Consider the following 13,426-nt stretch of genomic DNA (forward strand, 5'->3'; position numbering starts at 1 on the left):
TTTTGAACAGATTAGGCTATAGTTGTTAGAAGGAACACACATCTGCCTGGGGGTAACTCACACGACGCGACAGCACACATGCAAATATTGGCATTCAGCTCAAAGCTGAGGTCAGCATAAATACAGCCAGACTGGAGGTTTTGCCTTTCTGACCGAATAGAGTGGAGTCGAATGTCCTGAGAGGGCCACCGTACCCAAGATACCGAGAATAGCTTTCTCTTAACTTTGTCTGTCCGATACTTTAGTTTTATGGTGTGTGATGAATATTTCAGACATGTGGGGTTGCTATGGCGACGTCAAAGGTCATGTTAATGAGTCTGAGGATGAACGGTGGACTCCTGCAGCAGGTTCTCAGACACCATCATCGATCACATGGCCGACGCCTCCGACAACAACGCCTTCCTCTTTGTGTTGGGGCTCATTACACTTCCTCCAGCTGACCTATTTCTTTTAGTCAGAATTAATTTCCCCACCTGATTAAATATTTACCATGCCCTGCAACGCACCGAGCGCTACACCTTCACGCCCCCATGCTTTCAGAAGTGTGTGTGTGTGTGTGTGTGTGTGTGTGTGTGTGTGTGTGTGTGTGTGTGTGGGGGGGGGGGGGTTCTGGGCGGTACCACAGAACTCTTGCAGAATCCAGAAACTCAGCAAAACACAGTTTCTGCTGAGTAAGACTTCCAACAGCGCAAATAATGAAAAATGAGCATCTACAGCGAATGATTTTTACTTTCAGGTTTCTCTACAGCAGAATATGAGAATATGTTGCTGCACCTGAATCTGAACCTGAATCTGAACCTGAATCTGAACCTGAACCTGAATCTGAATCTGAATCTGAATCTGAATCTGAACCTGAATCTGAATCTGAATCTGAATCTGAACCTGAACCTGAATCTGAATCTGAACCTGAACCTGAATCTGAATCTGAATCTGAACCTGAACCTGAACCTGAATCTGAATCTGAATCTGAATCTGAACCTGAACCTGAATCTGAATCTGAACCTGAATCTGAATCTGAATCACACCTCAACAGGTTCGCGTTTCAAAAAAAGTAAGAATAATTTAAACAGAAATGAAAGCGAGACGTTCTGGACACGCAGCTCTTCTCTCCATGTTGTAAATCCGTCTTTGTGCTATTGATCAAGATTATTGCAGCAGTTAAACTTTCAGTCTCAGCAGAGTCAAACCTAAACTTGAACATCATTAGTTGTGGATGTGAATCTTTGTCCTTTGTCGTCTGACTGTCTGACGACTCTTCCTGTCTTCGTCTCCACGGTTGCTGCCTGCTGCTCATGTGAGGATAGTTGAACTGTTGGTTCTCTCTTGGGTGGTCCAGGTTGCAGGTTTGGGCGGTCCGGCCCTCACTAGCAGAACAAAAGATGCTGTTCAGTCTCATCTCCTCAATCTAACTGCACTTCAGCTTGTTCAACCTGATTGGAGGATCCTCATCATCTGTCTGTCTGTCTGTCTGTCTGTCGGGAGGTGAGCTCGCTTCCTGCCTTGTGTTTAGCTTCCTATAGTTGCTCATCACTGTTGATCCCTGCTAATATAAAGTTGTTTAACTCATTCACTTGTAAATCTCACTAACCGGCTACATTTGTCCGCTAACGTTTAGCCGAGCTAAGTGAAGATCATTCAGTCCACTAAAAATTCATTTTCACCGATGAAATGGTTCCAGAGAAAAAGAAAAAAGATTCCCAGCAGGTCTAAAAAGGCTCGCAAAGCTGGTAAATCACTGCTTCGTCCTTACCAAGGATCTCTGCCCACAGAGTGAAATAAAGAGGTTCCTCTGTTACGGTTGGCACTAGTGTCAGAGACAAACAGTTGCACTTTCATATTTTTCTATCTTTCCTACTCGTGCAATAAACTTTTTTTTTTTTGCCCCAAACAGTGAAAATTATTTTGGAAAAATCCCCACAAACACGTTCAGTCTCTCAGACCCTCCAACAGAGGGCGCTCTGATCCCACAGATGACCTGAGCATGCGCTGCGTCACGGTGGACGACAAGCTCCAATGAAAGAGATTCCTTCGTTATTCAGAGGCTCTCCATGTCCACGCGGCACTGAAGGAGGCGATACAAGTACAAAAGTCCAACAGCAATTCTTACAGTCAGACGTCTCCATCCCATAATGGATGTGAGATGGTAAACAAATGCTCATAGAGACTGAGGCTGAAGTCCCCGAGTCTTATTAACATCTACAGTATCAGACATCTCCTGGCGCTCTGTTCATCGGCTCTACGTGACCACGTCAGAGATCACGTTACAGCGTGAAGCTGTGGAGGGAGATTAAACCACAGGAGAAACAAACAGAGGCTGAGCAGGAGATGTGGGCCGGCTGGGTGTGGCTGCTCAGTTGGTGTGTGTGTGTGTGTGTGTGTGTGTGTGTGTGTGTGTGTGTGTGTGTGTGTGTGTGTATTTATGGTAGCATGGTGGGCTCAGGATTAATCCCAAGAATTATGGCTCTTAACAGTCTGAGTTAATCCAGAGCTAACGAGCAGCTGTCAGATGGACGGCCCGCTGACGGCCTGCACGCCAGCGCACAGGAAGACCATCACTTCGGAAATGATATCTGGGACGTACAAAAGATCAATTTGGCCAAGAAAAGGAAAACGGATGAAAAATAACACTAATTAAAAATGAGAAATTAAAAACCAAAAATGTAGAAATTCTCAAACAAACCTTTGGATTTATCTCAGTTTTAGTTCGTCATAGTAGAGCGACACATGTAACATGTTCAGAATGACCATATAAACATCATTTTGACATATTAAGTCAGAAAATGTCAAATTACAGAGTTCTTATTCAATATATTTATCCACAATGAATTAAACTTTTAATTAATTCCATATAATCTGTTTCATCTAATCCCATGTGGGAAAAATGATATAACTACCTCTGGTGACTGACATTTATGTTCCAATTATTACAAACCACGTACTAAGTCTGTAGTCTCTGATTCAAAAAGGGAAAACTGATTTAAAATGTTTTTTTTCCTGGCATAAACTTGCATGAACAGAAATATGAATTGAGAGCTGCTGCAGCAAACTATGAAACTAAAACTGAACAAAACACCTAATTTCTTCAACATGCACTGATCACATTCGCCTTCATGAGCTCTAAAGAATCCTAATCATAAATTGTTCATCCACAATCCATATTTTCCTCCTTAAAACACGTGACTGCAGCTGAAAGAGCATCGTTGTATTTACTCGAAGTGAAACCTTCATTTTCAGTGATTCTGTCTTGAAAAATGCATCATAGATCATGTTTATGATTATAAAAACCTGCGACTTTTTCAGAGAGAAAATCAAACAGACTGATCTTTAAAACTGATTCTTCCTCTTCCATGTTTCTCTTTTAGTTCATGGCTCAATGTTTTTTGTATTGTACATGCTTAACAGATTGCACGGGCACATTTTACATCCTGCTATTCCACTAATAGATATGTGGCAAGAATGTACAAGCAGAAAAACGCTAATGTTACAGATGCAACATTTAACATTTCTTTTAAATATTTAAGGACAAAAGAAAAGCTTTGAATATGTTTTGCCAATAAAATTGAATGTTACAACTTTTTCTTGTTTATAAGTAGATCTGCAGAGTCGATTCCAGTCTGAGAGGTCATGTGACTGACTGAAAGTCAAAACATTTGCATCTTTAACCTTCAAATAAACAGACTTGAACTTCCAGACTTGAACCAGACGTAGTTAAAACCCTCTTCAGACACTGCAGAGCTGTAGATTTGTGTGACCTTTGACCTTGGCCTGGACGGGTCAAATCTACTCCGCCCCAGTCAGATAAGGCGAGCAGGTGCAGCAGCTGTTATATTCACTTTTAATGCACCATGCACACACACACACACACGCACACACACACACACACACACACACACACACACACACACACACACACACACACACACACACACACACACACACACACACACACACACACACACACACACACACACACACACACACACACAGATTACGAGCCGAACTGTCCTCAAATCCTGTGAGCCGTCCAGATGTTGTTGAACATGTTAAATGATCCGAAGAGCCGCCGTCAGCGGCTGAAATCACCTCCCGACGCCAACGGCAGGTCCGACAGGAAGCACGTCCACTACTGACACCAGAACTCATCACGACTGATTCAAAAAAATCAACTTCCTGAGTTCAAGTTGAACCGAACAAGCCAAAGAGGTTCAGTTTAAATAGAACTTAAAAGGGAAATCTGCAAGACGTTTAGTTTAAAACTTTAAAAAATGGACCAAACTCATCCAAACAGGACAATAAATGAACTTACAACTCTGACCATGTATATAAAATAAACTTTATTTATGAATCCTGTGATTATCTTAATTTGAAATATATTTGACCAACTTTAAATGACTTTCCTCTAAAGCAGCATAGTGAAGTAATGATTAAGGTGTTGTGGTGTCAGGTGAGCGATCTTACTTCGTTCCTGTCTTTGGACAGCAGGATGAAGCCGTTGTTGTCAACCAGGAAACAGTTCAGATCCTGAACAGGAAGCAGAAAAAAAAAAGAAATGTGTTTGTTTCGGTTCTTCAAACAGAAAAAGAGCTGATGTTTGGTGATGAGCAACAGAGAGGATGCTGGGTACTTACAACGCTCTCACAGCTGAGAGGACACACACCTTCGATGGTCGAACACTAGAGAAGGAGAAATAAAGGTGAAGTGGGACCTTTAAGAAGCATGTGTCAAAAGATGACTTTATAAAGAATAAGATTATGAATATAAAATACGTTTTATTACAATAATCAGTGTTTACTTACGTCTGTGTCGCTGGGCTACAAAAAACAACATCGACAGTTAAATAAGTGATAAAACAGTGATGAAAATAACAACAACAAATTGTAGAAAACAAAACTGGAAAATCTATCAGGGAATTATTTTTTAATAGGCTTTTGGTTAAAGAAAACAAAGAACTAATTTATAATGTGGTTGTAATTTAGGTTACAAACAGGTGTTTGTATTAAGATGCACATTAGAAGCACTGACGGGTTCAGATTCCACCTGATCCGTTCTCAGGTGTAAAACTGTGACAGGATGCAGCTTTGGAAGTCTGAAACCCGTAAACCAAAATATAAATTTAAAGTCCTCTGAGGCGGAGAGAAGCAGCCGTGTTTTAAGACTGAATTAAAGTTTTCACTCCAGGGAAATAACTGCATAAACCTCAGACACGGCGAATTAGTGGCAAAAGGCTGCAAATGTGTTGTGTAAGTCAGATGATTCGACGTCGGCGGTGGAGTCTTGTAAATACATTAATCCAGCCTGTCACAGCTGTCAGTTCCCCTTAATAACATTATGTACATAATCAACCTCAACAGGACATCTGCACAAATTCAGCCGGAGCTCTGCTTCTGCTTCACTGAACTGCAGGAGACCTTCACGGGGTCGGAGAGCGACTGTTGCTCGTAGTTGGGGACACGTTTTGTAACAAGCTTAAAAATCTGTCGACAATCTCGCACAACAAAACTGTTCAATAAATAAAAATAGAGCGAATAAAGCCGCAAGCGGAAATTTGCAGGTTCCAGCCTTTTTGTGCTCAACAGATGGAAGAAGCTCATTTGGCTAAAATTAAAGCCTCAAGCAGCAAAGAGCTGGTTGAATATAAATATCTGCTGCTTTACACAGTTTCATGTGTCGTTCCAGCTGACAGGAAACTGAGCAAAGGCATAAAATGGAGCGTAATGATGAACAGGCCATGCCCACATGCACCAATCGATTGTTTGTTTACACTTACAACAGTCAAAATGTTGGTGATAAAATTCTGAAAAGAAATCACAAATCAGCTTGATGATGACCAAAATATTGGTGAAATTTGAATCAAAGAAGTCAAAAAAATGTTGTGCATAAAGTACAAATGAAATGTTTGACCAAACTGAAACCTCCTGATAGCCAGTATCATTGTCTGTCAAACCTGGTAGCATCTGAATATAGACTTCAAGAGATGAAGATGCTGAGAGAATTTGCATATTTTATAATATATAGAAGGACAGACTTGTGAAATGAGTTGCAGTGAAGTTTTGTCACTTCATGTGCTGAAACCATTTCAGCTCTGTGGGATGTTACAGTGATTTACTTTGATTATTTATGTATTATTAACGAGAAATGTATATTTCTAGTGACAAACCACCTCCACTTTAATCAATCATTGTAACATTTGAGCGAAATATTTAACCGTGCAAACAGAATTTTGTGTGAATCTGTGCAGCTAATAACAGGATATGAACTTTTCCCACTTGTGGCGCCCCCTAAAGGTCAAGCTCAAAATGCTTTGGTAGACATCTTCCCGAACATGGTCCGAACATATGTACCAAAATGAATGATGATTGAACAAATCCTTAACGAGTTATGGACAATTTATTTGGTCAATATTTTTTTAAGTAAAGAAACCCCCAAAAACAAGGTTTATACAATTTTTAATAAGCTTTTTCCAAAGATGATCTATGTCATATTTGGTGGTAATTGGATTTATGGTTGAGGAGAAAATTTCAAAAAGGTGTTTTTCAAAAAAATTCATGCTAAAAAAACTGGTTGAAAATGTATGATGAAGGATTACGGTCTAAAAGGCTTTTTATAGAGCACATTGAACTGAACCTTTGTTATAATCGTACCAGGTCTGCTTTTCCTCTATTAAACTAGAAGCTGCATCAACGGACCCGTCCACACACATTTTCCTGGCACATGAGAGCGTCACCAGTCGGCCCGGTCGCACTGAAATTCGTTCCCAGAACACCTCTGCTGCTTTGTAACAACTCTGTAACGACTGTGTTAAGTTTGAGTGAGTTCATGTGTCTCCCAGAGGATTATTGGGACCCGTAAATATGGATTCTTTATGGACTCATCATATTTCTAAAATGTATTTGTTACTATTAAACTTTACTGCCATTTACTAGATTTGAAAAAAGCTCCAAAATTCAAAGGGTTCTTCTTTGGCTCAAAAGCCTTTTAGACCGTAATCCTTCATCATACATTTTCAACCAGTTTTTTGAGCATGAATTTTTTGAAAAACACCTTTTTGAAATTTTCTCCTCTACCATAAATCCAATTACCACCAAATATGACATAGATCATCTTTGGAAAAAGCTTATTAAAAATTGTATAAACCTTGTTTTTGGGGGTTTCTTTACTTAAAAAATGGCACTGAGTTTAAAGTAAATTGGACGTTTAGTTGATCTGTTATCCTGCTAACAAACAGACTGAAAGTGTCTGTTTGTTTTATGAGGAAGGAAATGCATTCAGCACATTTGTGTTATTGTGGTGAGGTTAAGATTCGTGTTTAAGGGATAAGAGTTTGGCATTTTAAGGTCAAATCCAGGTTAATATCGGCCTTTGAACAATAAACACGTCAATGACTTGTTCCTACAAATCACACGCCCATGTGTGCGTAAACGTGAAGCGTGCAGTCACCTGCTTGGCGACGGCCCAGAACCTCTTTTCCAGCAAATCCAAGGACATCTGCACCCCGATAGCTATAAATAGAAAAAAACAGAGACATGCAGCATTTAGATGGACGCAGGATAAGATGTACTCTGCAGAGGTGGCGCTGGACGCGATGCCGTGTTTGTGGAGGAAGGAAAGAGGACAGGAAATCAATTGGACCCTGGGTCCACATTTGTCACGTCCTGATGCTAATGAAGGGCTGTAAACACTGGTATCTGGGTGCTCCTGCAGGTGCGCTAATGACACGTCTCTCAGTAATGCACTGTAGCAGCTTCATTACTCACAGTATCAGACTGTAGAACACAGCCAGCATTACAGAGTCCGGTCAGATCTGTGCTGTTGTGTTACTGCTGTGTTGAGGACTCACTACCACACAAACGACGGTCTGCTAAACTCCTCCCCTGAACAACTGCTGTCCAATCATTGCTTAGCAAATTTGTGATTGGACGACACCAGTGGATCTGTTTCAAATGAAGCTGCTCTTGTCTTTATTAACGTTTATTCCAATTAGAGTCACAGTGGCAAAATCAGAAAGCAGTGAAGCCCACTAATCGTAAAGTTTGGTCCTCCTGCCGTCATTGGTGTGTGAATGTGTGAGTGTGTGAATGGGAGGCAGACTGTAGAGCTCTATGAGACTGCTATGGTGAAGAAGTGCAATACAAGTGCAGCCCATTTAACGTCTTGACCACAGAATGGATATAAAAGTGCTCGTAGCTTCCAGGTCTAAAAACAATTAGGCCTTGAGCTGCAATACCAGCGAGTGCCACCAGAGGTCGGCTCCAAAAAGCCTCCGGCTCCATAGACTCCCATTCAACTTCTCTCATCAAATCCAAAGTGAATCAAATGTGTCCATCAGTTCTCTCGGTGTTGTTAGCTAAAGTCACTCCTTCTTCTTAGTTTTCTGGAGGTCCATCTGAAAATAATCCCTCATTCATTAGAAAAGAAGATTCAAGAAGACCTGTTTTTGGGGGCGTGTCTGATTGATTGACAGGCCTGTGGTGCAGTCAGGTTACAGCTATCGGTGGGCGGGACGTAGTGTCGTCAGGTTTCCAATCAGATCGGTCAGATCCACCAGCTAGCTCCTCCCCCAGCTCGTCCAAATATGGTCACTTCCTGCTCCAAACCGCTCCGAACTAGCAAAGATGGTGACGGACAGAATCTGAAGTGGAGGATTCATAATGTTCACAAACCAACGATGACATCACTGATGGTTGATGACATCACTGATGGATGATGACATCACTGATGGTTGATAACATCATTGATAGCTGCCGCTTGTCACTGACTCTTGACAAAATATTTAATATGAATTCAAACTTGACATACCGGGAAAATATAAATCGCAGCGACTGATTCTTTTATGCTCAAAGAAAGATAAAACAGCATTGAAGTAATTTGAAACCCATAAAACTTATTACATTTTGAAGTTTAATGAAATTCATTCAAAGCTTGGTTTGACTGGACCTAATTAGCATAAATTATTGGTACAGTAACTTCCAAAAGGAGACTCCCAAAGCAAAGAAGAACCCTGAGCGTCCCTCCGCCGCTAAACTTAGTGACCTCACCGCTACAGGACGAGCGGCACTCGTTCCAACAAAATATCTGCAACTACGACTTCAATTATGAAAACACAGACACACACGGATGAGTGATACGGGACGACACGGTGAGCCCGGTGTGTACTGGTGTTATTGGAAAAGCAGCCTCGCTCTGAAAACCTTGTATTATTGAGCCGTTCACTGGCTGCAGATTCGACTAAAAAAAACCAACCTGCTGTCTTTTTAAGTAGCAACCTTCATGTTTACTTTGTTACCTGGATTTAATTTGAAGACTTCTCATGCTTTTTCATTGAAATCGTATTAAAGCCAGAAAAAAAAAAAAAAAAAATTGAATTTTCTTTTCTAGCAAACACAACATTGTCTCTATTTATCCAATATTTGTGTGTTTGGCTGTGCAGAGGCAATTAGGCTGCAAGTGTGCAGCGTCTTTCAATAAGTGAACCACAGCTCATTATCGATTATCTCTCACATACTCACCTCCATCTCTTTAACTTTTACTTTGTGGAACTTGTTGGTGATTTGTTGTGTCGTTTGTAAGTGCAAAGACTTAAAGATGTCTTTTTAAATTTCATTATCTCCAAGGTGAAATACTGTTCATTAGGAACTATTATTATTATATTACTGTGATGCTGAGGGTGGTGGGAAGTTTCTGTTTGCATGGAGCAGAGCTGAACCATCCATTTAGAGAGAAAGGTCAAGGCAGATGCTCCTCCCACCTCTGATCCTGGTTCTGTTTACAGATGCTCGGCCCACCTCTGATCCTGGTTCTGTTAACAGATGCTCCTCCCACCTCTGATCCTGGTTCTGTTAACAGATGCTCCTCCCACCTCTGATCCTGGTTCTGTTAACAGATGCTCCGCCCACCTCTGATCCTGGTTCTGTTAACAGATGCTCCGCCCACCTCTGATCCTGGTTCCGTTTACAGATGCCCCGCCCACCTCTGATCCTGGTTCTGTTTACAGATGCTCCGCCCACCTCTGATCCTGGTTCTGTTTACAGATGCTCCGCCCACCTCTGATCCTGGTTCTGTTAACAGATGCTCCGCCCACTTCTGATCCTGGTTCTGTTTACAGATGCCCCGCCCACCTCTGATCCTGGTTCTGTTAACAGATGCTCCGCCCACCTCTGATCCTTGTTCTGTTTACAGATGCCCCGCCCACCTCTGATCCTGGTTCTGTCGGAGGTTTCTTCCTGTTAAAGGGAGTTTTTCTTCTCTCTGTTGGAGGTTTTTCTCCCTTAAAGAGGAGTTTTTCCCTCCTACCTTATGTGGGAATTGTTGAATTGTTGAATTGTTGTGTTTCTCTGTATAATATTGTAAAGTCTTGCTGTAAGGACTTTAATGTGTTAAGTGCCATGAAATAACCTATGTTGTGATTTGGCGCTATATGAATACAATTGAATTGAAAGGCTTTAAACTGGGATGCCTCCGAGCTCAGCAGCAGGATTGGTAGTAAAGAGACATGTGACTGTGTTTGTGTTCACGGAGAGTCCTGACCTTTGTGTCCTTTAATCCAATTGAGGCATCGCTGTCATTCATTCCTGAAAAAAAAAAAATATCCTCTCCACAAATTTAAAGGTCTTCAGTTTAGCTCAGCTGTTTGATTTAATTTCTCAGGTTTTGATTTTTTTAAATTTCCATCCTTTCCCATCACCGGCGTGCTCATCGCTGCCCTTCAGCGCTGCAGCTGCACTGTTTCTGCTGCAGTCTGCAAGGACGAGTTCGTGAAAGGACAAAACACACTCGACACGTTTATTCTGCTCCTGAACCTAAAGTTACCCGTGAATACTTCAAGCTCGGTGTGCTCTGAGGAGACTTCCTTCTGATTTGTGTGAGTAGTTAGTGAGGACAGGATCCGACAATCTGCAGCTGCATTTTATTTTAATAGTCTGCCCAACTTCACCTCTGCATTGCCTGGAGAGTTGGAATAAATCTTTTTAAGATAAACATAAACATGTTCTGATCCAGTTTACTACCAGCACTGTTTATACTTTTTGCAGTGTTTATATATATTTCATGTACTTGTTTCCCTTCGTGCCTTCACAGGCCGGGTATAAATTACTCTATTTATTTCTTCTGTAAAACACGCTCCTGTTGATACTTTTCATTTTTCTCTGTAGTTAACTGTGTTGGTCATTTCTGGATTCTGCTACAAATTTGCTGTAACTGAGCGATTTTACCAGAATTTTGTGTATTCTTTCTGTGTCGTGAGTCAGAGGTTGGCTTGTTTTTTTTTTATAACGGATGATTGTAACGTTAGATTCTTTTTGGACCCAGTAGTTGTTAGTTAAGCCAACAGTTTACGTTATTATATTATGTTATCTCTATTTTTAGTGAGAACTGTGTAGCAGGAAAACAGCCACAATAAAACAACCATATCAACGCCATGATTTGTCAAAACAAGGCCAGTAAACCTCAGTTAGTTGCCTAGATGACAAGTTAAATGAACTACAGTCAAATACAGTTTTGTAACTGGTCTGATGTGTAAATTCAAGAAACAGCTAACTAAACATTAACACTGTCAGTAACAGAAATGTACCTTGTAAAATAATTCAGCCCTGGCCTGCACAAGACCGGACAACATGCAGCAGACTGATGACAGGCACAGAGAGAGCTGGTGACAGTGGACAGTCGACCCGCCCACCGATGAGGTGGTCTGCTGGGATTACGTATGTTTAACGGCCAGAACTCCACTGACATTATACATACAGACATTTAATGGCTATTTACTTTCAAGTCCAGAAGAAACGTTACAATTTCAGCATCAAACTTCCTTCCTCTGATTGGAAACCTGACGATACTACGTCCCGCCCACCGATAGCTGTCACCTGACTGCACCACAGGCCTGTCAATCAAACAGGCACGCCCCCAAAAACAGGTCTTCTTGAATCTTCTTTTCTAATGAATGAGGGATTATTTTCAGATGGACCTCCAGAAAACTAAGAAGAAGGAGTGACTTTAGCTAACAACACCGAGATAACTGATGGACACATTTTATTCACTTTGGATTTGATGAGAGAAGTTGAATGGGAGTCTATGGAGCCGGAGGCTTTTTGGAGCCGACCCCTAGTGGCACTCGCTGGTATTGCAGCTTAAGGCATGCAGTCTATGATGACATCTCACAATATCAATCTTTCCATAATGTTTGCCATCAAAAAGTTAGGAGGGTTAACTGAGTTTTAAACCTGTGTGCTACTGTATGCAACAGTTCCAATATCCTCATTCAAAATAAGGTTATTTTTATGATTTTGATGCTGGTTCTTATATCTGAGTTGTTTTGTATATAAAAGCAGCAGTGGGACCTTCTGTATACAGTGACCCCTCGCTATAACGCGGTTCACCTTTCACGGTCTCGCTGCTTCACGGATTTGCATCGTGCATTGTGTTCTGCATTCTGATTGGCTAAACAGTCTCTCCGCTTCTTCTCTACCTGTTTGTCAATAACGTTGCGGTTTAATATGTACACGTACGTAAAACAGCTTGCCAAGTTTAAGTTTGCAAATTCTCTGGCAATTTCAAGTTTCTCTAAAACCCATAATGTCGACAAAACGTTCTGCACCGACAAAGGCACTTGCGGTCGGGCCCAAAAGGCAGAGGAAGATGCTAACTATCGCAGAAAAAGTTAAACTTCTGGACATGTTAAATGAAGGTAGAAGCTGTGCGGCTGTAGGTCGCCATTACGGAATTAATGAATCTTCCGTTCGTTCCATAAAGAAGGAGGAAAATAACATAAGGAAGACAGCAGCAATAAGTTTTAATAAGGATGCAAAAAGGGTTGCAACTGTCCGCAACAAGACCATGTAAGGATGGAGTCTGCATTAGCTTTGTGGATTAATGACTGCAGAAAAAAAAATTATGGAGTATTTCATTGTATAATAATTGTAAAAAAAATAAAGGTTACTACTTCACGGATTTCGCCTATCACGGTTTCTATTTGGAACGTAACCCCCGCGGAAAACGAGGGTTCACTGTATTTCCAAATGAAGTGTCACCCAGAACTCCATCTTACAAAAACGAAAACGTCTTCTTTATTCTTCGACAACTACATTTGCAATCTTTCTTTTTCTGTGTAATTCCCGGCATGTTCATGATTAAAGACGGTACTGCAAAGAAACAGATCTTACAGTGTCTCTCTCCATTCAAAGCTCAGCCTGCAGCTGCAACACTCTGCTGTTACTATTTCTGTCAAACAGCTTTAATGCACATTACACACTCAGTATAACAGAAACAGGCACACACACACACACACACACACACACACACACACACACACACACACACACACACACACACACACACACACACACACACACACACACACACACACACACACACACACACACACACACCATTAGCAGCACCGCAGCAGCAGCATGTGGCTTGTGTAGCTCTCTCTCTC

At 41.3% G+C, this 13,426-nt stretch overlaps 2 protein-coding genes across 3 annotated transcripts in view; one reads left to right on the top strand and one right to left on the bottom strand.

Moving 5' to 3' along the window:
- The window catches only part of LOC138630290 (5-hydroxyisourate hydrolase-like), a 62,760-nt gene that overhangs the window by 29,739 nt on the left and 19,595 nt on the right, over positions 1-13,426 (top strand). The window lies entirely within an intron of this gene.
- The window catches only part of LOC138630276 (voltage-dependent calcium channel subunit alpha-2/delta-4-like), a 69,501-nt gene that overhangs the window by 9,816 nt on the left and 46,259 nt on the right, over positions 1-13,426 (bottom strand). The window contains exons 28-32 of one of the 2 annotated variants that reach the window (XM_069714507.1): positions 7,438-7,499; positions 5,768-5,794; positions 4,797-4,811; positions 4,629-4,673; positions 4,459-4,521 (exon numbers count right to left, since the gene is read on the bottom strand). In XM_069714507.1, the coding sequence (XP_069570608.1) occupies positions 4,459-4,521; positions 4,629-4,673; positions 4,797-4,811; positions 5,768-5,794; positions 7,438-7,499 (212 nt within the window). The remainder of the gene's footprint in view (positions 1-4,458; positions 4,522-4,628; positions 4,674-4,796; positions 4,812-5,767; positions 5,795-7,437; positions 7,500-13,426) is intronic. The other variant, XM_069714508.1, reaches the window with a different exon arrangement.

This window comes from Brachyistius frenatus, unplaced genomic scaffold (assembly GCF_029030835.1).
Source record: "Brachyistius frenatus isolate BFR_SWC_R1_liver_20210118 unplaced genomic scaffold, ASM2903083v1 Contig_131, whole genome shotgun sequence".
In the NCBI taxonomy this organism is placed as follows: Eukaryota; Metazoa; Chordata; class Actinopteri; family Embiotocidae; genus Brachyistius; species Brachyistius frenatus.